This window comes from Fimicolochytrium jonesii, assembly GCF_025526975.1.
Source record: "Fimicolochytrium jonesii strain JEL569 chromosome Unknown EV422scaffold_7, whole genome shotgun sequence".
Classification (NCBI taxonomy): domain Eukaryota; kingdom Fungi; phylum Chytridiomycota; class Chytridiomycetes; order Spizellomycetales; family Powellomycetaceae; genus Fimicolochytrium; species Fimicolochytrium jonesii.
In genome coordinates this window covers 125,463-150,410 of record NW_026515674.1, presented here as the reverse complement: position 1 = coordinate 150,410, position 24,948 = coordinate 125,463, and the positions used below count along the sequence as shown (strand labels likewise).

General features: G+C 53.3%; 7 protein-coding genes across 7 annotated transcripts; 2 read left to right on the top strand and 5 right to left on the bottom strand.

Moving 5' to 3' along the window:
* Nucleotides 1-1,691: 1,691 nt before the first annotated feature.
* On the top strand, nucleotides 1,692-5,386 carry EV422DRAFT_523906 (uncharacterized protein). The gene is made up of 12 exons (XM_053069950.1): nucleotides 1,692-1,896; nucleotides 2,177-2,410; nucleotides 2,512-2,996; nucleotides 3,069-3,170; nucleotides 3,237-3,299; nucleotides 3,365-3,469; nucleotides 3,534-3,662; nucleotides 3,730-3,754; nucleotides 3,820-3,949; nucleotides 4,016-4,397; nucleotides 4,485-4,808; nucleotides 4,908-5,386. The coding sequence occupies exons 2-12, from the start codon at nucleotides 2,188-2,190 to the stop codon at nucleotides 4,938-4,940; spliced, it is 2,001 nt and encodes a 666-aa protein (XP_052926715.1). The 5' UTR covers nucleotides 1,692-1,896; nucleotides 2,177-2,187; the 3' UTR covers nucleotides 4,941-5,386.
* On the bottom strand, nucleotides 5,315-10,226 carry EV422DRAFT_397436 (uncharacterized protein). Its single transcript, XM_053066914.1, has 5 exons — nucleotides 9,985-10,226; nucleotides 9,178-9,897; nucleotides 6,552-9,115; nucleotides 6,411-6,475; nucleotides 5,315-6,334 (listed from the first exon to the last, which is right to left on the bottom strand). The coding sequence occupies exons 2-5, from the start codon at nucleotides 9,742-9,744 to the stop codon at nucleotides 5,484-5,486; spliced, it is 4,047 nt and encodes a 1,348-aa protein (XP_052926714.1). The 5' UTR covers nucleotides 9,745-9,897; nucleotides 9,985-10,226; the 3' UTR covers nucleotides 5,315-5,483.
* On the bottom strand, nucleotides 9,429-14,961 carry EV422DRAFT_397445 (uncharacterized protein). The gene is made up of 7 exons (XM_053066915.1): nucleotides 13,965-14,961; nucleotides 12,801-13,895; nucleotides 12,512-12,741; nucleotides 11,724-12,449; nucleotides 11,436-11,661; nucleotides 11,287-11,365; nucleotides 9,429-11,227 (listed from the first exon to the last, which is right to left on the bottom strand). Exons 1-7 carry the CDS (start codon nucleotides 14,861-14,863, stop codon nucleotides 9,893-9,895), a joined length of 4,590 nt encoding a protein of 1,529 aa, XP_052926713.1. The 5' UTR covers nucleotides 14,864-14,961; the 3' UTR covers nucleotides 9,429-9,892.
* A 471-nt stretch (nucleotides 14,962-15,432) lies between these two features.
* Nucleotides 15,433-17,346, top strand: EV422DRAFT_523902 (lysozyme-like domain-containing protein). The gene is made up of 3 exons (XM_053069949.1): nucleotides 15,433-15,905; nucleotides 16,304-16,696; nucleotides 16,765-17,346. The coding sequence occupies exons 1-3, from the start codon at nucleotides 15,697-15,699 to the stop codon at nucleotides 17,138-17,140; spliced, it is 978 nt and encodes a 325-aa protein (XP_052926712.1). The 5' UTR covers nucleotides 15,433-15,696; the 3' UTR covers nucleotides 17,141-17,346.
* Nucleotides 17,347-17,529: 183 nt separating this feature from the next.
* On the bottom strand, nucleotides 17,530-19,468 carry EV422DRAFT_494635 (mitochondrial carrier domain-containing protein; the record flags this gene model as incomplete). The annotated part of the gene is made up of 7 exons (XM_053067759.1): nucleotides 17,530-17,592; nucleotides 17,690-17,836; nucleotides 18,066-18,279; nucleotides 18,370-18,611; nucleotides 18,702-18,862; nucleotides 18,988-19,009; nucleotides 19,187-19,468. 7 exons carry the CDS (start codon nucleotides 19,466-19,468, stop codon nucleotides 17,530-17,532), a joined length of 1,131 nt encoding a protein of 376 aa, XP_052926711.1.
* A 1,859-nt stretch (nucleotides 19,469-21,327) lies between these two features.
* Nucleotides 21,328-23,727, bottom strand: EV422DRAFT_523893 (isocitrate lyase). The gene is made up of 5 exons (XM_053069948.1): nucleotides 23,328-23,727; nucleotides 22,978-23,222; nucleotides 21,877-22,887; nucleotides 21,644-21,803; nucleotides 21,328-21,572 (listed from the first exon to the last, which is right to left on the bottom strand). The coding sequence occupies exons 1-5, from the start codon at nucleotides 23,464-23,466 to the stop codon at nucleotides 21,490-21,492; spliced, it is 1,638 nt and encodes a 545-aa protein (XP_052926710.1). The 5' UTR covers nucleotides 23,467-23,727; the 3' UTR covers nucleotides 21,328-21,489.
* Nucleotides 23,728-23,954: 227 nt separating this feature from the next.
* EV422DRAFT_397236 (uncharacterized protein) lies at nucleotides 23,955-24,907 on the bottom strand. Its single transcript, XM_053066912.1, has 2 exons — nucleotides 24,427-24,907; nucleotides 23,955-24,329 (listed from the first exon to the last, which is right to left on the bottom strand). The coding sequence occupies exons 1-2, from the start codon at nucleotides 24,787-24,789 to the stop codon at nucleotides 24,030-24,032; spliced, it is 663 nt and encodes a 220-aa protein (XP_052926709.1). The 5' UTR covers nucleotides 24,790-24,907; the 3' UTR covers nucleotides 23,955-24,029.
* Between the last annotated feature and the right edge of the window lie 41 nt (nucleotides 24,908-24,948).

Genomic DNA, 24,948 nt, shown 5'->3' with positions numbered 1-24,948 from the left:
GGGCACAAATGAAGGTAAGCACACTACAGTAGTCATCGCGCAGCGAAGGAAAAGACGGTGATCGCACGCCAGGATGATGCCCGTGTAAAAGGTCAGATCCGCCCCCGACCGCCCGCACACATCTCAAACAAAGCGTCCACCACTCGAAGAAAAGCGGCCTGAGTTCCGGTACCCCTCAATGTTCGAGAAGTAATTCCCAGACTTAGAATCATCCGGGAGTCGTAAAAGCGGACAGACATCGATCAGATCCTTGGGTAGAGCTGGGTTCGGTTGGTACCCCAGACGCGGCTTTTGGCTGCTGTTTGCTTATCATACCGTGGTTCAGGTCGATCCTTTGGACGTCTCACAATAGACACGCTGCCCGAGAGCCGGTCGGGCGTGCGTGTAAAGGCGAGACGAAACATGTGGGGAAAGCTTAGAAGCATTCCAGGGTGGCCTTTCGGGACTACTCTGGAATCGCTCACGTTTTCGGTAAATGAACCGCACTGCTTATCATTAGCACGTCTACCTGGCGGTGGATTTCGGAAACAATAGTTCGTTGGTCGGGTCATGTCTGCGAACACCGGGCTGGACATGCGGGCTTTTTTGCCTGATGTTTGATCTTTACCCTGGTGGGCGCGAAACCTGATGTATAATGGGACGAATGCTGTGTGGTGGATGTTTTGGTGTGTGGTGGTTCGACGTGGAAGTGCCGACAAATTGTTTTTTACTGACTGGCTTCTGATCACTCGTCTGCGAGAGGCGGGTTTGCGAATTACGGCCGATTGTTTACTCATTGCCCTTCTTTGCTTACTATTACAGATGCGGTAGATTATGGACGAGTTACAGACGAAACTGGCCGCTCGAGCAGCCTGCCGTAAAAGTCGTAAATTATAGACCTTGTGTATGAGCAGCGTGCCGTCAATGCCGTCGATATTCTAGATTAGGACGTTACAGTCAAGGCTGGATGCAAACCACGGGTTGTTCGTTGTGCAGCCTTCTGGCTTGCGACAAGATTTCTTTTTGAGCGTAGACTGGATCTGTATTCAAAGCGGGGCGAGATCAGTGCCACGCTTGTTTCTTGACCGGGATCGACAACTCCTCTGCCCAGGCAAATGTGCACAACCCAGCATATACCGTCATCGGTACTGGAACGTCGATTCGGTGGTCCAACATCGATGGAGTCGGATAACGCAAAGTCACCGAGACTGGAAACTACCATCCGAGTCAATCACGGAGTGGAGCTTTCACCTTGGTTGCCCGTCGGCTGTGGTTTCGGAATGAGTCCAGCGTAGGTGGGCCCTCGTAGCTGGATTGCAAATTGCGGCGTCAGGGTCGTTCGTTCGAGGTTTTTGTTTCCGCTCAGGTCTCACGGAGACCGGCGGCAAAAGCTGAATCTGAAAATCGAGACAACAGTGCAATGCGTGCACGGTAAAGAAGCGCATTACGCATCGCAATCAAATTCGTTGAGTTTTGAACCTTTGGGTAGTAGCCTTGATCGCCCGCCTACTCTGAGAAAGCCTGGTTTAACACCATAACTTAAGATGTTGATTCTTGTTCACAATTGGTCTGTGGACAATTTTTTTTGGCTACCAGATGTGTGGGAATCGGGTAGCGCAATCCATTATAGGAACCGATGCCCGGCTTGTGGGGCCTAGAGATCTCCATGCCCAGCCGCCGCAGTGTGCCATATCAATCCGCAATTTGCAAGTCTTGGAATCCAACAACACAACTTTGTTGAACGGGCTTGCAACAGCGGCTACAAGAACAAGAACCAGCGAAACCCCGCGTAACCCCCAAGACACAAGCACAGCTGCGTTCCCCCTTCGCAGTCGAGATACCCCGGTCGTACGCTCCACACCCCATACCCGCGAGAAACTCCCGCCCATAACCCAAACCCGGCAATTCCTTTCGCAGGTAAGCAGACGCCGTCAGTTATGTTGACCATGTCGCACAGAAGGAAGCTGGGATGCTGTCCGCTGGCGCGTAATTGCGTTGCGGGCCGACTTCTCCGCTACCGATCTGCAACGAGTGATAGGAGTTCGAACGTCACTAGAAGATTGGCTACGGGAACCCATACTTGGTAGCCCTGATCGGAGGACGTCTCTTCCGCGTGGCTTGGCAGAGTTGCGGCCCAACGGTTTGCCAAGCTGAGAAGGCTGACTTCAAGTTTTCTCTTCCGACTCCTGTCCTCCAGTCCTGACGAACATGGCAGAGGCTGATTTAAGCGGGAAGATAGCCGCCACTCATTACGAGCATCTGCGCTCGTATCTGACGTCCTACTTGCAATCCCAACGCGATGCCGGGAACCCGAGCAACCAGAGGACATCCGCACGGGAGAAGCTGCTGAGGCTTACGAAACAGCAGTTCTCGGAGCTTTCTACCGACGTTTTTGATGAGATGAATAGGAGGTTGTTGGATTCGAAAGATGGTGAGCGACAACCAAAGCAGCTCTGAGCGACGGCTTTGATTCTGAGGAGTCGGGCGAAAAGTGGAGCATGAAAGCTAACCATCGCCCGTTGCGACGTACAGTGCCCTTCCTCCCTCTTCGAGATGATTTCCACCCGAAGCGGAATCAAGCCCGTCAAAAGCTGGCCACGCTCCCAAACTCCCGGTTCAAGGATCTAGCCAGCGATGTGTTTTACGAAGTTGAACGTCGCTTTCCGCAGGTTGTTCAGGACTACGAAGCACGATACGGCGTGGGACCGCTACCTGAGCAGGCTCAGAACAATCAGTCGGCCATATCCTCTGCGCCATTGCCGTCATCTTCGAATGACTCCTTCGCTGGCTCTGCGCAAAATGATCCCCGACAACCTTTCCCACAACAACAGCAGCAACAACAACAGCAATTCGGCGATAACTCCTACAGTCAACCCTACGAAGGCAAATCGTTATCGGCACCAGCACCTGCGAATGGATCTAGGGCTAACAACGACCCTTCCGCGGTGAATTTCGCTTCTTTGGACAACCTGATGGCTGATCTAGGAAACATGCTTACAAGTCCCAAACAGGGCTATGTAAGTGCTTGGGTGCAAAGGGCATTCTCATGGGATGGATGGGGCACCGTGACTGACAGGCATATGTCTTAGGCTTCTGGCGCCTCCACGTCATCATCTTCTGAAACGGAGCGTTTGAGGAGGGAAAATGAGACTTTGAGGCAGCGAGTCAAAGAACTGGAAGAAGGGCTTGACGTAAGCACAAAAAGGGAACGACGGGCAGGGCAATGCACCACATGTACTGATACCACCCTTCTACAGGATGGCCAAAAAAGCAAGGATCGGATTCAAGATCTGGAACAAAAACTGGCCGCGCAACATAAGGTACGCGTCGGGTTTGGAGACCCGGTCTCAAACGAGCGTTGCTGACCGCCTTCTTCACATGATAGATCAACGACGAACAAGCAGAGAGGCTGGAGAATCTGGAGAGTCAGCACGCGAAGCTGAAGGAATCTTTTGAGAGTGTACAGGACGATTACAACAATCAACAACAGGTGCAGTGGGAAAGCCTCGGCATTTTGTTGTAGGCGTGTATGACTCACGCTCGCGTCCATACAGATCGCCAACGACATCCGCTCAGAAGCCACCAACCTACTTGACGAGATCAAGACGTTGTCCAGGAAGAATGACGAGCTGCTAGCGGAACGCGATAAAGACCGTAGTATCATTGCGCAACTCAAGGAGGAGGTGAGCTATGATATTCATGTGCAGATCGGCGCTTCTTGGATCGGTGCTGACCCTTGTGATGCTTCAGCTGTCTCGGTCTCGCAGCGGAGAAGGTAAGCCGGCAATAGGAAAGGTATTGACTGGATCTGCGTCGGAGGAGCTAACGATTTCTTTGCAGGCAACGTCACGAGGGATAATGGGATTTCCGACCTCAACAGGGATTCCGTGGGATCAGAAGATGGAGTCATCGACCGGAGTCGTGTGAGCGCGTACCAGAATGCGGTGGACGACCTCTTGCGTGCGGCAAGGTAAAGCTTCAGAGAACGTTGCTGCGTTTCGTTCGGGGAGCCAGCCTGAGCACCTTCGATATTTAGGAGCGACGTCTCTACCAGCGTCCTTGTTGCCATGAAATCCATCGTCATTGCATGCAAAAACATCACCGAGGATGCAGAGACATTCGAGAATTCATCATCCGCACTAGGACCGGCAGATCGCGATCAATTGGCCGAGACAAAGAACCGGCTGGCTGGCGCCTTGAACAATCTGATGAACGCGGCCAAAATTCACGCGACGAACCCGGGATCTTCGAATGTCGGTCATCTCGACAATTCCGCTACCCAGCTGACGGCGACGATTGTAGAATTGGTTAAACAGTTGAGGTTGAAGTCATCTGATAACTACTATCAGGATGATGATCAGGATCGTAGAATTAGCCGAGATGGACGATCTGACGCTTTTGAGATCGACGAGCTCAAGGTATTGTATCTCGAGTGACTGAATCTACGCAACAAACCGTCTCGGGCCGCGAAAGGGGTGCAGTCTCTTACCATAGTCGCACTACAGATATACCTGGAAAAGCAAACGGATCAGATCGTCCAAGCCATCCAATCCCTCCTGCTGGCGATGCGCCAGTCCACGTCGTTCGGGCAGTCGTTCTCGGACACGGTCACGAGCATCACCACGATCGTCGACAACCTTGTCACAGTCTCGCGCACGACACTTGCCAAACCCGCCGCTGCAGAGTTCCAAACGCGCGGAGAGATGATTTTGCAAGACTTGTCCAACTCCAATGTCAAGCTGGACGAGCTTGGCAGGAATATGCTGGCGATGCCGCAAAGCAAGACTTTGAAGCAGAAACTGGCCAGCTCTAGTTATGAGATTGCCAAGGTACGTGCGAGTGGGACCCCTATTTGTGGGGTCTCCGTATCGCATTGTGATGGGCGCTTTCTTGTTTCGATGGTACTCATGTGTGACCTCGCCTTTCAGTACGTCAAGGAGCTGATCAGCTTAATCGAGTGATCGCATCTTTGCTCGGGATACGCACGCAAAATCAAAGCAATCCTGTTCAACTACGCACATCCTTCGACAATCAAAGCACCTTGCTCGACATCGCCGCCAATGCATACCAAGTATATCGAAACCATACCAGCCGCGACTCCGTTCCCCCACCAACCCGCTCGACCATCATTCCCAACCATCATTCCCACGCACGCAAAGCACGACATCCAGAGAGGCCCCCCCAAGCCCAACCACCCATTCACTTTTCATCTTGTTCACCTTTTCCTTCACATCCCGTTTTCCAATCAGCTATACTCTTATGCGCCCTCCAAAGCGTGTTGCCCTCGTTTCAAGACGCCCCATTCATCATTTCAAGTTTTTCTCACGTTTGGGTTCACTCAATTTCAGTCTGGTTCTTTCGGACTGAGGCATCATCTTTTATCTATAATACATACAATTAATAGAGTGTTCATCCAGGTCTTGCAATGGGCATTATTGGGTATCATATCACGAGAAAAAGATTATGCACAACTTGAGTGGACGAAACAGGGAGATGTATCGTCACTAGAATATCGTCAAGCTGCTCCGCTTCCCTTTTCCGATCGACAGCACGCTTTCCCGATGGAGGCTCCGCTGCTTCACTTTCTGATGCAGTTCCCCAAGCCACAGGACCTGCTCATGCTCCCTCCAGTATCGATTGATGGAAAACACCGACATGATCCGATTCCGCAAGCCGAGGCCCAGCTGAGTTCGCAGTTGTGAGATGCGCGGGGCCATGATGCGTTCACACAACATCTCGCCGTCCGCCGTCAGGAAATCATTGAGCGACGCGGTCTCGCCTTCAAGGCCGTCGGTCATGGCAAGCACACGCAGCTGCCCAAGCGCAAGCTGACGCGGGCGGGACGGCGGCACCACCCATCCAAACGTCTTCTTGGACGTCGGGTCTCGGATGACTTCCCTGCTCCCGCCGACATCAGTGCAGACGACAGGCAGGCCGCAGAGTCCCGCCTCGCCCAACGCTAGTGGCAAGCCTTCCGTGATCGATGAGTTGACAAACACGTGTCCTGTCGGCAGCACCGCCGACGGGGATCCAAGGCCTTTCAGGAACACGTTCTTCTCAAGCCCGTAGTTGGCAATCGCGCGCAAACACAGCGCAGTGTATGGAGGGTCCTTCTGAGGCGACCCGTAAATGTGAAGCTGGTAGGATTCGAGATGGAACTCCCGGACGATGATCTTGGTCGCGTTGATGGCGTTCATGACGTCTTTGACTGGCGAGATATGCGACAGCATCACGGCGGTGGGCACCGAGGGGGACTTTGTGAAATCTGGGCGGAACTTGTCCACGTTCATACCGTTGAGAACCGGGTTAATACGTCGGTAGAGCGAGCGGGTTAGACGATCATCGTTGTCTTTGCCTGCGAAGTGAAGAAATGCGGTGAATAAGGCTTCTGTGTTTCTAGGCTGTGGCATCTGGAACATAGCAGTACTCACCACCGCCTATCCACGCTTCCCAATCGACGTTCTGTATACTTGTGCATGGTGTGATGTAGTCAGCTCTAAAAGAAAAGGGACATGATTCAAATGGTTAGATCGACGATCATAGCTTGTAAGGTACTCAAGACCATGCGTTACCTCACAAACACGATTTTGGCCACCAGGCGGTTGAACCCCGCAAAGATGATTTGCGCAAACCTCGGCATCCCCTCGTCGAAGCACAGCCCAAAAAGTCTTTCCCTCCACAGGATCCCATGATCCCATACAATCAGAGAGCAGCCGTTCAGCTTTTTTGCAATGACGCCTACGATTGCCTGTATCCCGTGATGCGACGAATGTATGACGGGCACCTTTGGCAATTCCATCGATAATGCCATAAGCAATCGTGAAATCAGATCGAACAGCATCTCGACTTCCCGCAGCGTTGGCGTCTCTGCTGCCTGGAGCTGGTGCTCTTCAAAATATCTCCACGAAGTGTTGAGCCAACCCTCGATCCACGCTTTTTGCGTTGCCTTGTTGTTCCATAGCGTAACCCAGTCATGGGCTTTGACGACTTCGTGTAGTTCGACAAACATTCGTTCGTACCCGTCCACATCGTGGAGCTCCTCTCCCATGCAACCTTGCACTAACTTGGTGATCAAGGGCACAAATCGCTTTTCGATAATGGATTGGCTCGTATATCGAGTTTTGGCCTGTAGTTGCGTGTACGGGACCGTGCGCAGAAGGTTCTCATTCGGGGTGCCGAAGTCGAGATCCCATAGTGGGATGTACTTGATGGAGTCGATGTGCCTTTCGATGGGATAGTCTTTCTGGACCAGATCTGCAGAGCCCAATTCGCAGTAGGCTACCCAGCGTATCCTTGGTAAACCTGCAATCAAATCACGTCGACATGATCCGACTCCACCTCCGCCCGTGGGCCAGGTCCCGCTGTCGAGATTCATGACCGGCAATGTCTCGTTCTTGCCCGATAGCAATAGGGCTTGATTTTCGTCATCCTCTGGTGAAAGCCGCTCCGCATCACCGCCACAGCCCAGAATATGTAAATCGCCGTACCGTAATTGAAGGTGCGTCCGTGTCCACGCCTGATCCGTCAATTGCAATTCGGTCGTCAGAAGGTGTTTCCGCGACCGAAGCAACTCTTGAGCGGATGCACGCATGCCAAAGTCCCTTCTCCACCAATACCCGTTCAGCAGTTTTTCCTTCCGCAGGAGTCTCTCATCAATATCTCGCGCGAACGGCGCTGGGATGTCTCCTGAGCGCCATGCAACCCATAACGCTTCTCGTTGAGCGATGGTGGAATAGGCACGTGCGAAGAACTGAATTTGTGATACGGGTCCCATGAATGAGGTTTTTGTCTTCTTGGCACGAAGCCCGTATGACACGAAGTCCGAGCTTTCGCGGAAACTCAGCGGTGGTTGCCTGGCCAGCAGTCCATATTTGTCTTCCAGAATTTCACTGGGAGTCGGAACGGACCTAGGTGGTTTTCCGGGAGCCTGTTCAACTGTCTCGTAGCGGACATGCTCAGGATGTGAGTAGTCAAGACGGGTGTGTATGGAAGTTGGCGCGTTATTTCTTTTGATGGTGATCCCATAGAATCTGGGATGTTGACCCGGCCTCAGAGATGACGGCGAATAAGTAATATCCCATGTCCAATCTTCTCCGGAAATGCAAGTGAAAATACCCCTTTCAGGGATATGTGGCTTCCGATGGTTTTTGTAGACGTACTTTGCGGTCACTGTAAATGAGACGCCGTTCTTGGCAGTCAGAATCAGAAGGGAAGACCCAACGACCGCGTTGGTTCCATGCGGTACGAATCTGTGCACTTCCAACGGCTCGATTTGGAGCGCCGAATCATCACTGGTTGGGTCGTGATGTCCTTCATATATCGTGCGTGTGTTGGGTAAGGCGGCTTCCGGTGACCGATAGCCGTAGATGCGGGTTTTGGTGACCTTCCCCGAGCCATCCAAGATGTGTTCAGTCACGAGTTGCGGGGCGACATCTCGAACATGCACTCTCGGTTTGTAATAAGCCCTACTTTGAGGGGTCGCGTTCCCGCGCTTCCATTTCGTTGGCCTCATCCCAAGGATCACAAATCGTTCCGCCGTTATCAAGCCCGTCTCCCTATCTATCCCGTCGAAATCTGGAAATGTCGTGATGATGGTATGTCCGGGCCCGTAAAAGGTCTCAACTCGCGCCAATCTACTCGAGTCGTTCTCATCAATGTCAAAATGATGCTCACGGATGAGCACCTGCTGCATACTCATGAGACCCTTCCCGTACTTCGCATCCGTGTAGAATGCGCAGTCTTGGGCAAAATCGAGCATCTTGCGGCTCACAGCATACAAGCATCCCATACTCCAGCGAATCGGTGCACTAAACTGGGTGATTTCGGCCCCGAAGTGCTCGTCGGCTGTCAAGGCAAGATAAAGGGCAACACGCGTGTCCAGCACAGCGTCCACCCTTCGTCGCAGCCAGTTCCTGCCTCGTAGCAATCGACTTTGGTGGGCATGGGTATCGGGTTGGGCAGTCCGTGATCCGGGAAGCGAATAAAGGTCTCGCAGGTTCTCGGCCACGAACGACAAGAGTATGCATTCGCAGATGTGTTCCCCAAGGTCGAAGGAAGGATTAAACGCAAAATATCGGGAAAGCAGCTTCGGTCGTTTATCTATGAGCTTTTCCAGACTCCGTGGCATCCTCGCGGTCTGAAGCGGAGAGCGGTTTATGACGAGTTGTTTCACCATCTGCAAAAAGAAGTGTTCCTTACCACTCTGACTTCAGAAACGATGTACCACCAAGCCTTCGCCAAAGATATCAAAAAATGTTTCTCCTCGGGATCTAGCTTAGTTCGCCACAAATCATCGACCTTGACATCGATGTCGGCTTTTCCATTCATAACATTGCCTGTATTCAGCGTCAGGAACTCTGCCAAAGCGTCATCAACCTCCTGATGCTTTAGCCGCGTGGAGATTAGCAAGTGCGCCCAATCTGAAGTTACTTGGAAGAGGCTCGGCGTAGCGACGAGCTCGGCAGCACAAGCTGTAGAATGTGGCAGGTCCCTGCACTCCACGTATTCGTGAATCACTGATTCTACAATGGTCATCAAATCTCCCTGATCGGTAAGGCGCGGGTTCTGGGGTGCCAGGAAGATAAAGGTAGTCCGATCAACCTTCGCCGATACTGCAGAATATTTTGTGACACCTGCTTTCAATGGCTTCTGCGTGCGGTAAATCTCAAGTGCACCGGACTCCAAATCCGCCAGCAGGCTTTCGATAATGGGCACCAGTCCTCGGAAGGCCGTGCATAAAATGTGGCCTCCTGGCGATCTGAGCATCTTATGTGTTGACTTGAGGCGCTCGCGGAGATCGTCGCAGACGTAAGAGCGGGTGTCAAACTTATTGTGTCGGTGGCGATGTGCAATAAGATCTGCTACCAGCTCGTCCCGGGCCGCTCCGTCAGTCTTTGTGATCGGATATCCAACTTCACGCTGACCGGAAGTTGTGAGTAAAGGCGCTGGAGAGAGTATTGTGAGTGGCTTGTCGTAAGCGCCAATCCGAACTCAAATGGCACTCACAGATATGCAGGCCGTAATAGAAATTCTGCATACGCTCCAGTGCTTGACTTGCGATGCATCCAATGGCAAAAAGCCAGCCACTGATGATAAGAGCGAATGTGGAGTAGTCGGTCCGATCGAAATGTCTCACCATGAAGGCTGAGATAAGGGTCCCGAGGATGAGGCCGATGGCCAAGAAGGCGCTCAAGGTCGCCTCCATCGAGATCACGAACAGTTTGTTAAAGAGCCCGAGAAGCAATCCGACAAACCCTGCGGAAGATAGCAAGTAGTTCCAGAAAAGATCGTGCCTTTGCATAGAGAACGCAACAGCGGCCATGATGCCAGAGATGACTGCCCAGATGCCGAACATGCCCATCACGAATCTTCTTGCTTCGGTCGCATATATGCTCTGTAGCGCCCGCCGTTGACCCAGTAGGATTTCCATCGGGCCCTTGGTGCTGCCGAGAGGCACTGTCTTCATATCTTTGTGCCCAGCAAAGATGCTTGAGAGCGCCAGTTCGAGGAGCCCCGAGGCTGTAAGCAGAAAGACTGTGCCTCCAATGACCCCCTGCACGTAGTCTTTCTGCGCTCCTGTAGACACCAGCAGGAACAACGGCCGGCCAGTGGCAATCAGCACACTCCAGCGATCAGAAAAGATCATGAGGAAGTACAGAAACCCGAATATGATGGCGGAAATCTCGTTATCGAAGAGGATGCCTCCCCGATTGAGCTTTTCGACGGTATACTTCTTTCTCAATTCCTCAACGGCCTGTTTCGCAGTGCTGTCCCATTCGCTCGAAAACACCTTGGGCTCCTTCATCCCCGACCGTTTGATGTACCAAGTCATCAACTGGAACTCCCAGTACCAATTCTTCAAGCGCTTCCGAAACACCGGATCCGGATTGATTTGAAACTTCCTCAAGGTGTTTTCAGCTTGCGATCCAAACCATTCAGCAGCGGATCGCTCCCAATGCCGCGTCCGTCGTCCAAACGCGTCGGCGCTCTCCGTCTCTACGCGCACCGGTCGCGGATGTTGACGGACATAAGTTTCCACAATCTCATCTTTCGAAGGTAAGGTGACCGTATTTGGCCATTCTAGGTAGGCCGTAGCCAACGTGGAATAGGAGTACGCCATGAAGGAGGTGGCGACCAGCATGGCGCCAATGTACATGCTCATTAGAACGTATTGGTTCGTATCATCGTCGAGTACGAAGCGGCAGATGAATGCGTTGGGGATAAGAAATATGCACGCTTGGCAAATTGCCTTAATTGAAATTGTCATTAAATCTTATCGGCCAGCCGCACCAAAACGCAGACGCTTACCTGAGGACCAAGGCCTCTAAAGAAATAATCATCCGGATTCCGGAGAAGAATCAATCCTGCAAACAAAACCATAAAGATTCTACATAGAACACAGCTTTCTGTTAGCAACATCCTTCACCTTGCCGCCGCAGCCTTGATGTACACCCTACCCGAATATAACCGCGTACGCCCACGACAGAGCCGCCAATATCCAGTCGTGCGTCCGGTAGGCGGTAATGCCGCCGCAGAGCAGTCCAAATGCGATGAACACAATGACTGATGCAACTAGACGCCGATTGAACGCGGCCACCATGCATGGCATGCTCATCTGATAGAAGTAGTATGATACAGTACGTCCCACAGAGTTCATCATCCCACCGATGATCGGGAACATGACTGAAGGTTTGAAAACGAGTTAGCATCTCGATGAAACATGCAGCAGGGGACAGCTCACGTACTTAGAAGTGTAAGGCTGATGGTCTCCTGTACTTGCACCTGCATGCGGAAAGTGCTGAAGATGCCCGAATTCAAGGTCAAGCCGAGCGCTATGTCCAGAAATATAAAATACACATATATAAACGAGTTGGCGACGGAACGTGTAGTGATCAGGACACCGGGTGCGTCCTCTTCTTCGACCGAGTTTTTCTCAGCGAGTTCAACCGCGTCGGGGTTCTCCACGTCGCCACCGACATCTTTAGCGGCATCCAATGGGTGTGAGGCCACAAATGGTCGCTTCTCCATGTCCGCAATCGCAATGCGCCTCAAAAGTGGATGCATCTCTTGTGCCATGATCATGCTTTTGATGCCGAAGACCGCCAGTAGGTTTGGATTTGATGTGACCATCTCCAACGACACCGCGACTTGGTCAGATTCCGGTAGGAAGAAGGGGTTTGTATCTTGCAGCTGGATCAGCAGATCCTCGAAAGCGACACGCTGAATAGCTTTCCACATCGCTCGGAACACGTAACACAACATGTAGCTGTCCGTTGCGTCGTCACTCGTAGTCTTTTCAGTGACGGGCCGCAAAGCAAGTTCTTCGTGAACCCAGCGTGCGGCGGCCGCAAGGCTTTGGTCCCCACCGAAGTTGAGGGTGCATTGATTGATATATGCCAGCATGCGCTTTTCAAAAAGGTTCTTTGGTATGTAGTAAGCTTTTAGCGCTTGTCGCTGCCGACTCACGTATTCTAAAATACTAGATGTGAGCATGGAAAAGCGAGCTGAAAGGCCATGAACCAAGATGACGCACCGGACTCTTCCATTAAGTAAAACTCTGCCAGTTGGAAAAGATACTTGTTGACCTCGGATAGGTAAGCCCGCTCGCGTCCTTTCAGAGCACGATTGTCGTGCACGTCCTTCAGCACGCGGTCGCTATCACGAATGATGGACAAAAGTTCTGAAGGGCACGAATCTTCCACTTGGAAGCATAAACGCCGCGAGATGGGAATCACCCTCTCCGAAGAACCACTCTCTTGAGCCCTGCAACAGAGGAGTTAGGTCCCGGTTCGAGAGTTTGATGATGCCAGACCTCTGCGTACCTAATCAACCCCTCAGCAACAATGCAACGAGACGTCGACCACTCATACGCATACTTGAAATACAAGTGTACAACCACTTCAGCGTATGACGGCACGCTTTGAGCGACAAAAAAGTGCAAGTCCTCCCCACGCTTGCTTGCGATCCCGCTAACAGGCGTGTAGGGCAGACTCTCATTCGACAAGATGAACGCAACATTCACTGGCAGCCAAACGTGATAACGACCGTGTTTGAGACCCTCCAGCAATTCCCAGATGCCAGTGACAGTCTCGGCTTTGGCGGTACACGACAACAGCCACTGTGTTGCGGGCGTTGGCTCGTGGACGATTCCTTCCAAAGTCTTGAGGAGGTTAGCATAATCAGGCAGAATCAATGGTGGGTGGGTATCGTTCGACTTGACCAGATCAACATTGAACTTTGCGGACGCCAGGAGTTTCTTGTCAAGGAGCTCTAACATGCTCAACGACAGTGTCTCGTACACCTCTCTTCGCCGCGGTGTCCCATATGTATCCACTCCAAAGTTGTTGACACACGGGATCGGCTGGTGCACGGCCTCTTCCCAGCGCGGAATTTGGAAGTCGGAATCATCAGTCTGGATGATATCCGTACTCGGCGGCAATGGCTTTGTAGGTCGTCCGCCCAGCTCCGTTAAATACCCGATCCACGTCTCTTTACTTTCCGCCACTTCCCACGCTTCTCGCAAATCGTACGCCAAAGTCGGTATACCCTTGACGCGGGCCCATGCTCTCGAGGATATTACAGGCTGATACTTGGCCGCCGTGAGCTCCCCAATGCGCGTGTACACCATCTCTTTACAGGCGATGACCTCAGGCTGCATCGCAATCTCGAAGATTCCGTCATCTGGAATGACGATGCGGTCCATGGTTTTGATGTCGTTCAGAACCTGGTATGTTGGGTCTGGTGTCGTCCATGCTATGAAGCCGTTCACCGATGCCCATGTGATGTAGGCACGCAGAATGGCTGCTGAGATTTGCGCTGGAGGGATGGCGTGGGATTGCAGGACCATAAAATCTGTCCGCAGGGATATTTCGACGCTGAGCTGCTTCACGAGTGCGGCTATCTTTGTTCTCCGGGGCCTGCATTGGTGACGAAAACGAAAATGAATCGCTGCGGTTGCGACAACAGAACAAGTGTTGAGCACGTACCCGAAAAGGATCTTTCGCTTCCCTTCTCGGTCAAAGTACATGTTTGACAGAACAAACCCATTGACATGATCGCGGAAAGTATCCCAGGCAATGACAAAATCAAAGAATATGAGAGCCTTGGCATACTCCTTCGCAGCCTCCCCATTCAGGTAATTGATAATCCTCTTCAACTTGGAATCAAACCGTGGGATTGTCCTAGACAGCTCCTTGATCCCCATGAGCAAGAATCCCGAAATTGGGGATGGCATTGTCGTCAGGCCTTCCATGATATGCTGCACAACATAGCGAACGAAACTCGATCCGGCCGACCGGCTTGTCGTGTACTCCTGCTGAAGCTCCCTCAAGTCGACGGCAGCCAGGATGTGTTGCGTCCGCGCCACAACCGTCTGCTCAAACGCCTCATGCACTGACGCCGGAACCGAGAACTCTGACGCAGCAGAGTTGGACGATTTGCCCCTCCATTCATCCAACATCCCTTTGAGCGATTTGACACTTCCGAAGCTGCGATTACGCGCGAATTTGAGCGACTTGAACGACGCGATGGATTTACGCCGGTCCGCGCGCGGCGTTTTAGGCTCTGCATCCGATGCCTGGTCCTCGCCATTTGCAGCGGCGGGGTCGCGGTCCGTGTTCATGCGGAGGTGCAAATCTCGCAGGGACGAGAATTTCAATATCAGGACATCTACAGGCTGCCACGTTGAATTAGTTGCGACGAGCGGCCGGATGTCGTCGCCGAAGTACATGGCGAAGCTCTTGACTGTGGTGGAGTCGAAGAGTTTGCTGTTGCGGATTCTGGACTGGCTTTCGTACTCCTCGGCGTCGAAGAGGGTGGGTTGCCCGCCAGTTGAGGCGAGACTGCTCCGTCGGCTGGTTCCCGCATCTTCTTTGTGTGCGGTCATGACTGTTTTTCGGGGTCTATGATACCGAATACGGTATTGGCACTGCTATTTGAGAGCCGCGAGGGAAAATAACGTTTGGCGCAAGTTGTCGGGGCTTGGAATTCGGTCAAAAAAAGTGCTGACTAAATTTCACGCTGTCGATTTTTCCGACCCCTGCCTTCTGATCTAGCACGACGACATATACACGGGCTTCCCGCATGTACAAAAGCATGCAAGGAAGGAGCCAGCAATTCTCGAAATATGTATGGAAGCTCGCGAAGGCAGGCGGAAAGCAACCTTCGCCGACTAATAAGCGAAAAAGGCTTGTGACAAGAATTCGCCACCGCCCAGGCGCCGAGGCGCCCTGAGCCCGAACCAACCATCGCTAGGTCGCGAGCTCGCGCATGCATACGCGCATGGCTTAATTTTAAAAAGTCAAAAATGTGCAGCTGTTGGAAGTGTCATATCGGTAGATAACCCTAACCCCAATAATAGTGTTTCAGATGCATGCAAGCACGAGGCTTAGCAGCGAATGTTCGATTGTTTGTGGGCCACAGGCGCCGCGCATGTCCGCTCAAACGCGCGACAGAGATCGCACAGTGCGGCGTGCCAAGCCACTTCCGGAGAGGAGAGGAGGACTCCCACCACACTGACAGCCGGCAAGTCTCGGCATTGTGGCGAGAGGCAGTGAGCACAAGTATTATCAGACCAGAGACCGGCAGTAGCAGCCTCTCGTAGACGGAAGCTCAGCGTAACAAAAAGGCGGTCGTCCTCGTCTCGCCCCTCCATACCTTCAAGTCCCGACCTGGAAGAATCACACCCCCTCAACCACGACCAGTCCACTACCTACAATAATGCACCCACCAGGCCTCACCACCCTCCTCCTCGGCTTCCTCGCAACAGCCGCAACACCCGCACTCGCGGCACTCACACCATGTCAGAAATCACTCACCCAGCAACTCACTAACGAGTTTGAAAATAGTCGGAGATTCTTTTCCTTTGACTATTGTGAGGATATTGGGGATGGCAGGGGTTATACCGCAGGGATGGTTGGGTTCACCACGTGAGTAGAATTACGGGGGCGATAGTGAGCGACGAGCGATAGCGAGCGCAACTCCGCCGGAGGCGCAGGGATGCCTGAGGGATTCCGAGCGCAGCGAGCGAAAGTGAGCCCCAACTGGGCGTAGGCCGGGCAAAGCGAGGCCCAAGAATGCTTGAGGTTCGCGAGCGAAGCGAGCGCCGGTGTTGTACTCCAACGAGCGAAGTTGGTTCGGTGTGGGAGACCGATAGGTAGACCAGAGCGAAGCCTTTTTGTTTGCGTGCGAGCGACGATGGTCGATGGTCGATGGATGATGATGGTCGATGGGTTGAGGGTCAATGGTCGATGGTTGATGATGTTCATGGGTTGATGGTCGATGTTTGATGGGTTGATGAATTGACTCCCTTCCTCCCGCAATCTAGAGCCACGCACGACGCCTTCGCGGTAGTCTCCGCCTACAAACTCTCCCCCAACTACACCCTCGAATTCGATTCCACTTACGACACGCTCCTCGCCCTCAACCAAACCGGGTCCTCATCCACATCGGGGTTGGCCGACTTCTGTCCCGCCTGGCGCACCGCCGCCGCCACGAATCCCTCCTTCCGCGCCTTACAGGTCAAGCTTGCCGATGAGATGTATTTTAACCCCGCGGAAGCGTTGAGTGATACGTTGGGGTTAACTCTGCCGCTGGCGAGGGCGCAGTTGTATGATGCGGCGGTGCAGATGGGGATTGGGAATGATACGGATTCGGTGCCGGCAATGGCTGCGCGGATCCCGTCGGTTGCGCAGGCTGGGTCTGAGGACACCTGGTTGAGGTAAGTTATCGTTGACCCTCTTTTTGCCCCAATCTTTCAACTCACACTTCTTCTTGTACTGGTTTTAGCAACTTCCTAACCGAACGCGCCCGCACCCTCTGCAACCCCGCCGAAACCGCCTTCCGCAAGTCCTGGTGCCCCACCCTGTACCGCACTAATTCCTACACGCACCTCCTCACCACTTCCCAATCCAATTTCACCGAAACATTTACCCCGCTCGACAACGATGGTCACGGGATAACACTCAATTGCGATCTGGCGATTTGGGATACGTTTGTCCCGTTGCCTGTGACGGCACCCGGTGGGGGTGGGTTGAGTACGGCGGCGAAGATTGGGATTGCGGTGGCGGTTATTGTGGTCGTGTTGGGGCCGGTGGCGGTGTTTTTGGTGTATACGAAACGGAGGTTCGGGGCTTGGGGGAGGTGGCCGGCTTGGAAGAAGTGAAGCTTGGGGCTCGCTACGGAGCAGGGTGGACCCTACGCTTTGTGTCTGAGGTTGTGGTCTATCCGCAGAAGACACACGCAGAAGACACATTCCGCTCTTCTTTCATATTCATTGGACACCCCTCCAACATACGGCGTAGGCTTTTCTTCGTCAGAAGTTTTTGAACTATCCCATCCCATAATCTGCCTCAACATTCATTCATCCGTCTCCTTAATCACTATATTGATCACTTCACCAACCCATGTGCATAAATATATCGAACCCTACAGCGGAGCGAAAGATGTACATGCTGAATTGGGATGGTACAGGGGTATCTACAGATGTCGGGGTCGTGGTCGGGGTCGTGGTCGGGGTCGGGATGAGAGAAGGGTAATGGAGTGGGGGGGAGGTCACCAGAAATGGTCCATAACAGCCAGCGATCCTATCCGCGCGACGAAGCCTGCCGCATTTGCCTACAAGACAGCAACGCGAGAACGGGGTTGTTAAGCTCCGCCATCCTACACAGGTAAAAAAAAAAAAAGAAAAGCAGGATGGTTGTTCTCAACTCACCGGCACCAATCTTAACAACGCCGGCGCAGTCCCCCTAAACAAGCTTCCTAACCCTTCGGTCCTGACTAACCGTTTGGCCGCGTCCGTGAAGCCGAGGTAGGTGCCGGGTGGGGAGGATTGGATGCGGGATTTTATGACGTCGCTGGGCTGTTGGGGAAGGGAGGGGGAAGATATGAGTGGGATTGGGATTAAGGATGGGGTTGGGTGATGGGAGGTGAGGGAGGGGACTTACTATGGCGATGAACCAGAGGGCTGTTGCTCCGATGCCTGGAGGAGAAACGGAACGAGGTTTAGCACACAGGCCTAAGCTTTCTGTCTTCCCCGCACGCCGTTCCAGACGCTCAAACCTCCCAAACTTACCAGCCCCGAGCACAACAGGCTGCACATCCGTCCACGCCCTCTCCCTCCCAGTTCCACCTTCCTCTATCCCGCCACCACCCGATCCCCCCATAGCGGCATGATGCACCATCTCATAAACCACAAAATACGCCGCAAACCCCGGCACATCCCTCGCAAACGTCGCAAAGGTGCCTCGAAACAAGGGCCGGAGGCCTTTTTCTTCTCTTAGTCCGGCCCCACCAGTGCCGTTCCTCGGTTGTTGTGCAGCCCCGGTGTTGCTACTACTACCCGGGCCCTGTCGCTGCTGGTAAAACCTCTGCTGCTGTTGTGCTGACCACGACGGTAAAGGTGCGAGGTATGATCGGAGTGAGGTTCCGGGGACGGGTTTGGTGTTCGTGGAGTGGAGTGGTGGGCCGTCGCGAGTTTGTAGGGTGACTTTAATCTGCTCGGTTGGGGTGGTGACGATGGTGGTGGGGATGGCGGCGAGGGCGCCGGCGAGCATGGAGTCGCGGATCCAGGAGGACGATGTTGGGGGGTGAGTAGCGAAGAGGGAGTGGGAGATGTGGAGGCCTACGTCGTAGGCCTGGTGTGGAATCTTAGTCGGAAGTCAAAGCCGACCGCGCACCCCGTTCGGTCCCCCATCTCACAGACCGCAATGCATGAAAGAACATACCCAGAACCGAACAGCATACCGCGGCGTAACGGCCAACAACGGCGACGCCATCCCGCGATACAGCCCCATGATCCCATTGCTACGCACCACGTTCCGACAACACTCAATCATCCCAATGCTCTGCCGTGCGGCGTTGCTGTTGTTGTGCGTCTGCATTCGTACTGGGGAAACACGATATGTCAGTAACTATATGTCAGTGTGAGCAGACTCTCGATGTCGAAGCCCTTGGGCACCCAGCCATTCATAACCCGCATGTCCCTACTCTAAACTAATGACCGATGCTAACCTTTGATCGTATCGAACGGATGCTACCAGACCGACAAACGCAAATATGGGAAAACCCCAGTAGAAGGCAAAACGAAAGACATGAGTTGCATGCCTCCTAACATCATATGTCACCTCCCACAGCGCATCCCGAACCACGTATCCCCCTCAAAAGCCCAATCCCATGCTCCTCTTCCCCTCTTTCAAATACTCCCACTCACCCCAGCAACAACAGTGGCCATCCCGGCCGCTGCGCCAGATATCACACTCTTCACATGATCATTCCCCAACGCCGCAGTTCCAAGGTCTGCCGTCCTCGTCCCTCCAACTGGGGATATCGATACGCGGTCGTCAACCGTTTGTGCGTCGTTACTACTACTTGATAGTGGTGGTTGTGTTGGGGTGGTGGTGGTGGTGGGAGGCAGTCGGGAAGGTTCCCGGGGTTCCCGGGGTTCCCGAGAGGGTCGGCCGAGAGTGCTTACGGCTGTTCGGTGGTCGTACATGGTTGGAAGTGGGTTGTGGGAGCGGATGCTGCGAGGGCAGTTGGGTATTGGGGGTTATCCATTTGGTGAGCCTCACGATGTTGTTGTGGGGGTGGCCTGGAGGAATGTGTTTTGCCGACTTGCCATCTGCCAGCGTCGCACCTCCGAGACCAGTCCGAGAAGGGAACTCAGCCCGTGACGTGTTGGATGCGCTCCAAGTGACGTTCGACAAGCATGTCCCTAGGCTTCCAATACCCACGGGGCAACGAGCCATCTCAAAAGCACTGTAGATTCGTTTCTAGCTGGGCATCCTCACGGGGCGGAACTGTCGCTTCAGTCACTCGCAGCCTTCACTCTGCAAAAGTTTCAGCTGTACCAAACGAGCTTGCCAGTTTGTGCACAAGCACATCGGATAAACAACACCCGCTCGCTGCCGCCGCAGAACCCACCACCGTCGCTCAACCACAATATCTCAAACCCTGCTCAATACGCCAAGAAAACTCTCCCTCCACCCACGGCATAACTTGCGCTGGCGGCCATTTCAGCTGCAGCGCCCCCACCTCCCAACGTTTCGCCACCTACATACGCTCCAAAAGCGAGCTCATCCTCCTACGAGAGAACAGCGGACGGATCACCTGCCCTCTCAACCGGCGGGTGGCACATGGGAGGAAGGATGTTGAGGACAATGAGTGCGAGATTTATGTTGAAGAGGTGGAGCAGTTGGGGGTTTTGGATAAAGGGGAATTTGGTGGCTTTTGCGGGGGTACAGAGGAAGGCTGCTTTTGCGGGGGTACAGAGGAAGGCTATTGCGTTGGGATTGGGAATGAGATGCGTTTGAAGGAGGGTAATGCGAACAGGCCGGTTTACGCTGCCGGGCAGGTCCCTGAGCCGCATCCAACTGGAAACCAAATGGACACACCCAACGCAACAACCATAACAGAACACTACCCAAACATTCATCAACCTCCTCATCCTCCGCCGCCCCTGCTGCAACGAACAGCTGATCGACTGGAAACCCTGCTGCGCCGTGCATTGCGACAACCCACTGTGTCTTCCCCGAGTCCAGTTCCGCGGCGTATGTTTGGATTCTCATCGCGCCCAATGTGCATGCGAGAGCGTCTGGAGCAACATCAAGAGCGGCCAGCTCGTGAAACACAAAATCAAGAGCAACGAGAAAAGAGACAGGCAACACGAACAAGCGCGTTTGGAGCGGAAGAACGCTTTCGAGACGGTGAAACGGTGGATTGAGCTGATTACGTGCTGATGAGAAACGGGAGCGAGATGAGCTCGCCCGTTTTGGACCAAGCGCGTTTGGAGCGAGAGGGGATTCGACATTCTCGGAACCAAGCACCATGAACAAGCAAGATGTCATCAACAACAGGAAAGAGAGCAGGAAAAACGAGCATGTTTGCAGCAACACCGAAAGGCTGGAGAAAACGAACATTGGGAACTGCAAGAACGGTTGGAGCAGGAGAGAACATCTCGAGGAAGGGCACTGCGGGAATGTGGGCACAGACGAGGAGATCTCTTTGCTGCGGCGATCAGCGCGAAGAGCGAAAATGCTTGGAGTTACAGAGCTCGAGAGACATGTGGCAACAAGAGGACGAGCGAGACCGGTTGATGTTGGGGTTGGACAAAAACGTTGTCAAGATCAATTGGGAGCTACGGGAATGAGTGGAAGGTGAGAATGGCTAAAGAATGAAGGCCGATTGGAACAGGAAAAACCGGCTGCGGAGACGAGCCGAAGGAGAAATATGCTATGGACAGGAGAAATGCTACTCAACGTTGTGCGATTATGTGAATCCTTTTCTCGTCACTCGAAAGAGCACCGTTCCAGAGTAGGTCCTCAGTGTAGCAAAGTGATAAGGCGTAGTGCGGAGGCTAGGGATCAATAAATTCAATTCAAAAATCAAAAAAGAACAATCATGACAAAATTATAAAGCAGACGAAGGGATGCTCCGCTTCCCGTTTAAAGTGCGCACAAATGACAGACTCCTCTCTAGCCATCAATCATGCCTATCGCCTTCTCCGGTTCTAATAAATCAGTGCTTTCCTCCAAACTGGGATTCTGTCACTCCCTTGCCCATCGCGGATGTGGAGCTGACACCGCCTTGCACTGTTTTGACTGTAGGAGAAACACAAGGAATCAATTACTGACGGCAGGGAATTGGAGTGATATGCAGGCACGGGACTTACTCAGGTTGTCAAAGTACTCGGCTCCAGACCACTTTTGATGTGCGAGAGTCTCGACACCGTTCAAACGTTCTTGTCGTTGGATACCCTCGACGTAGGCCAACATACCGCGCTTGGCGTAGTCTCGTGCGAAGAGATCCGTGATCAAGGCGTCGGAGTGGAACTAATGGTTGTACGAAAGCGTTGTTAGTGAAGTGAACTCTGATATGGACGCAATCACATATATGTCAACTTACCCCAGCCAACGTGATGAATTGCCAGACGAATCCAAGCTTGGCAATGTCTCCAATGAAGCTCGAGATTTGCGCGTCAGACATGCCAGCGGCATCCCAATTGAAGGATGGCGACAAGTTGTACGCGAGCATGGTCTCGGGGTGAACCTTGTGCACACCGGTGGCGAACTCTTGTGCCTGAGCAAAGATGGGCTTCTTGGTCTCCATCCAAATCAGGTCAGCGTAAGGGGCGTATGCTTGACCACGGTTGACGCAGGCGGGTGTTCCCCCTTGGTAGCGGAAGTAACCTTCACGCACACGTGGTGCGTTCCAGCACCAGAAGGGCTCGACACCGTAAGACTTGGCAAGGGCACGGGCCTTGGCGTTGGAGAGACCTTCCGCCTTTTGCAGGAATTCGTTCACGCTTCCGGCCTTTCCTGCGGCTTTCAGAGCGTCGACGACGGCTTCGGTGTACAGCTTGACGCCGGCCTTGTTGACCCAGTCGTCCTCTACGGCCTGCAACGCGGCGCCGATCTTTCCTTGGCGCTCAGCTTCCACCATCACGTCGACCAAAGGAAGGAGGCTTGGATTGGTGGAACCGAGGATGAAGGGGTGGTCACGGTAGTCGATGTTGGAGGTGATGAGGGTGGCAGCTTCTGCATCAGTACGCGCGACGACGATGTTTTCAACTCCCATGATGTCGAACTGCAGACGGACGGCAACAAGACGGTTGATGTGCTCAGAAATAGGGACCAGCACCTTTCCAGCCATGTGACCACACTTCTTGGTTCCGGCAGCTTGGTCCTCCAAATGAATACCAGCAGCACCACGCTCAACGAACATCTTTGCCAACTTCATGTTGGCCGTGATACCACCGTGACCGGTGTCGGCGTCGGCGATGATGGGCCTCAGGAAGTCCGTGAAAGGGACCTTGGCGCGCTCCCCAAGAGACAAGGACAGACGGTCCTCGCGTTGCTTCCTGTCGTGGAATGCCTGAGCAAGGAAAAGGTGCTCAACCTTGTTCGGGACAGTGTCCTGAGAATTGAAGGAAAAACGTAGGATTCAGTATGACGTGCCGCAAACTCGTTTTCCCACCGAACGTACACGCGGGCCTTAGAAACGCACCATGGGGTAGTCAGCAAGATCCGGTCCGGGCTCGTTGGAGGAGGAGGCAGTGGAAGAGCATTGCCATCCGGACACGTAGATCGTGTCGAGGTACTTGCCCATCTGGGCGACCTGGACGGGGTCGAGAGCACCGTAGGTGAAGGAGGCAGTCTTGTTCGCCTTGTGGTTTTGCAAAAGCTTCCACAGCTTCTTAGCTTGGTCCCCAGACGGGTAGGAGATGGGGAGGGTTCCACGCTTCTTCGCGACTGTGCGGGGAATGGAATGTGAGTACGAAGGTCAGGCAATGCGCTACACTGCCACCTCGCCCAACAGCCCCTGTACCCAACGCAGGCACAGCTAATCCAACGTACCATCTTCGGCGGAGTACGGCCTCTTGACGAGACGGAAACGCTCATTTTCCCACCAAGCCTTGATGGACTTGACCTCGGCATCGAAGACGCGCTGCTCTTCAGCGAGCGCAGCAGCAGAAAGCATGCGTTCTTGGGCCATCTTTGCGGATAAGGATGAGTGTGTGTTGAAGGTTGGGAAGGAGGATGACAGTTGCGTGGGAAAATAAAGTACGAAGTCGTAGAGTCGAGTTCGTTCAGCGCTGGAAAAAGAAATGGCAGAGTCGAGGAAGCTGTGTGGGGCTGATTATTTATGGGAAGGGAGGAGCCCTGTTGCCAAAAGGAGGCAATTGCGCGTGTATCCTGTGAGTCTCCTGCATGCACCATATGCGGAAACAATAGGAGCAAACGCATGACTCCTGGATGACAAGGCGCCGGGAGTGCCCGGAGAGGCCGGCGAGAACGCCCAGCCCTGACTCATCTCACATGGGAGCAAAATGATCCGGCTTTGGCATATGCGAATTGCTGTCACGAGGGGTCGACGAATTCTCATTCCATACTCTCGCTTCCGTCTTGACTAATCGCTTACGTGATTTCAAATGACATCCTTCGACACGTTTCACACGGCACACGCGTCGGACTTCGGTGAAGGTTGGAATCCCCAGATTCGTGAACAAGCTGGATCTACTAGACATGGACTTTGCCTTCTTCCCGATTGCGGTACTATTACGGGGTGCTTAAAGCCCGCACGAAGCCCGGGGCTACAAGTACCGGCACAACGAGTGGGTTGACGGGTTCGAGTTCTGGGTCTACCTGGCTCCGAGGGACCAGGTCATGATTGTGGATAATTGCCGATGGCGGGTGGATTAATTGGGGGGTTTTCGGGGGCGAATTGGGTGAACTGGGACGGGATTGTGAATTTTCAAACGAGATGGAATCCGGCGACGATGGGGACTGCGAATGAGTATAGATCCCGCAATCACTTTGTCGGTTGGCAGTTGGATGATTGAGTGAAATGATCCGTACCTGGCGAGAAAGGGAGGTTTCATAGCGGGCCAAGCGAGCGCCTCCTGCTAAGCAAATATCATTATTTTCCCTTTACATAATGCAGGTTGGGTCCCACCTCTACGGCCTTGATGGATATGAATACGATGGGCAGTGAGACGGGCCTGGTGGGAATGATAACTTTCCCTCGTGCTTTTCGGGGCAATAATCTACAAACGGTCCAAAAGAGTACGGTGTCCCTGACGCCGATGCCACAGGTGTCCTTCTCGTTGTTGAAACTGCAATTCGCCTGTCCGTATCGGCTATGTATTACTTGCTGGGCTTCGAACCCACCAGTTTCATCAGGACGGTACTTCATAGCCAGGGAACGGACGTATTCACCCAGCACGACGTCAGCAAGCGCCCGAATCGCAGTTTTGTATAAGTTACAAGAGGTGGAGGGAGACGCGGCAGTCGTGAGCCGCTTGCGAGTTCCTGGCATCTGTCCTCGATATCGAGATTTGAAAGGGATACTGAAAACGCTGTGAGAATGAGAACGACGGCTTTCGAGGAGACGCCGTCGGACTTTGGATATGGAGCAACTTGAAGGCGTGAAGTCAAAGGATTTCACTTCCAGACAACTGTACCGTATATGTATAAT

Bases quoted from the DNA above. Each gene is read 5' to 3' on its own strand.
- EV422DRAFT_397236 (XM_053066912.1), bottom strand. From the start codon at position 24,789: ATGCCAGGAACTCGCAAGCGGCTCACGACTGCCGCGTCTCCCTCCACC. The intron at 24,330-24,426 runs GTGGGACCCAAC...CTTTCTCGCCAG, and splicing joins TATCCATCAAGGCCGTAGAG to GTACGGATCATTTCACTCAA.
- EV422DRAFT_523893 (XM_053069948.1), bottom strand. From the start codon at position 23,466: ATGGCCCAAGAACGCATGCTTTCTGCTGCTGCGCTCGCTGAAGAGCAG. The intron at 23,223-23,327 runs GTACGTTGGATT...TTCCCCGCACAG, and splicing joins GCCGTACTCCGCCGAAGATG to TCGCGAAGAAGCGTGGAACC. The intron at 22,888-22,977 runs GTGCGTTTCTAA...TTCAATTCTCAG, and splicing joins ATCTTGCTGACTACCCCATG to GACACTGTCCCGAACAAGGT.
- EV422DRAFT_523906 (XM_053069950.1), top strand. From the start codon at position 2,188: ATGGCAGAGGCTGATTTAAGCGGGAAGATAGCCGCCACTCATTACGAG. The intron at 4,398-4,484 runs GTATTGTATCTC...GTCGCACTACAG, and splicing joins TTGAGATCGACGAGCTCAAG to ATATACCTGGAAAAGCAAAC. The intron at 4,809-4,907 runs GTACGTGCGAGT...CTCGCCTTTCAG, and splicing joins CTAGTTATGAGATTGCCAAG to TACGTCAAGGAGCTGATCAG.
- EV422DRAFT_397436 (XM_053066914.1), bottom strand. From the start codon at position 9,744: ATGCTCAGATCGCCAGGAGGCCACATTTTATGCACGGCCTTCCGAGGA. The intron at 9,116-9,177 runs GTAAGGAACACT...TCTCCGCTTCAG, and splicing joins TCGTTTCTGAAGTCAGAGTG to ACCGCGAGGATGCCACGGAG. The intron at 6,335-6,410 runs GTGAGTACTGCT...TTCACTTCGCAG, and splicing joins GGAAGCGTGGATAGGCGGTG to GCAAAGACAACGATGATCGT.
- EV422DRAFT_397445 (XM_053066915.1), bottom strand. From the start codon at position 14,863: ATGACCGCACACAAAGAAGATGCGGGAACCAGCCGACGGAGCAGTCTC. The intron at 13,896-13,964 runs GTACGTGCTCAA...TCACCAATGCAG, and splicing joins AAGCGAAAGATCCTTTTCGG to GCCCCGGAGAACAAAGATAG. The intron at 12,742-12,800 runs GTACGCAGAGGT...CCTCTGTTGCAG, and splicing joins GTTGCTGAGGGGTTGATTAG to GGCTCAAGAGAGTGGTTCTT.
- EV422DRAFT_523902 (XM_053069949.1), top strand. From the start codon at position 15,697: ATGCACCCACCAGGCCTCACCACCCTCCTCCTCGGCTTCCTCGCAACA. The intron at 15,906-16,303 runs GTGAGTAGAATT...CCCGCAATCTAG, and splicing joins GGGATGGTTGGGTTCACCAC to AGCCACGCACGACGCCTTCG. The intron at 16,697-16,764 runs GTAAGTTATCGT...TACTGGTTTTAG, and splicing joins TCTGAGGACACCTGGTTGAG to CAACTTCCTAACCGAACGCG.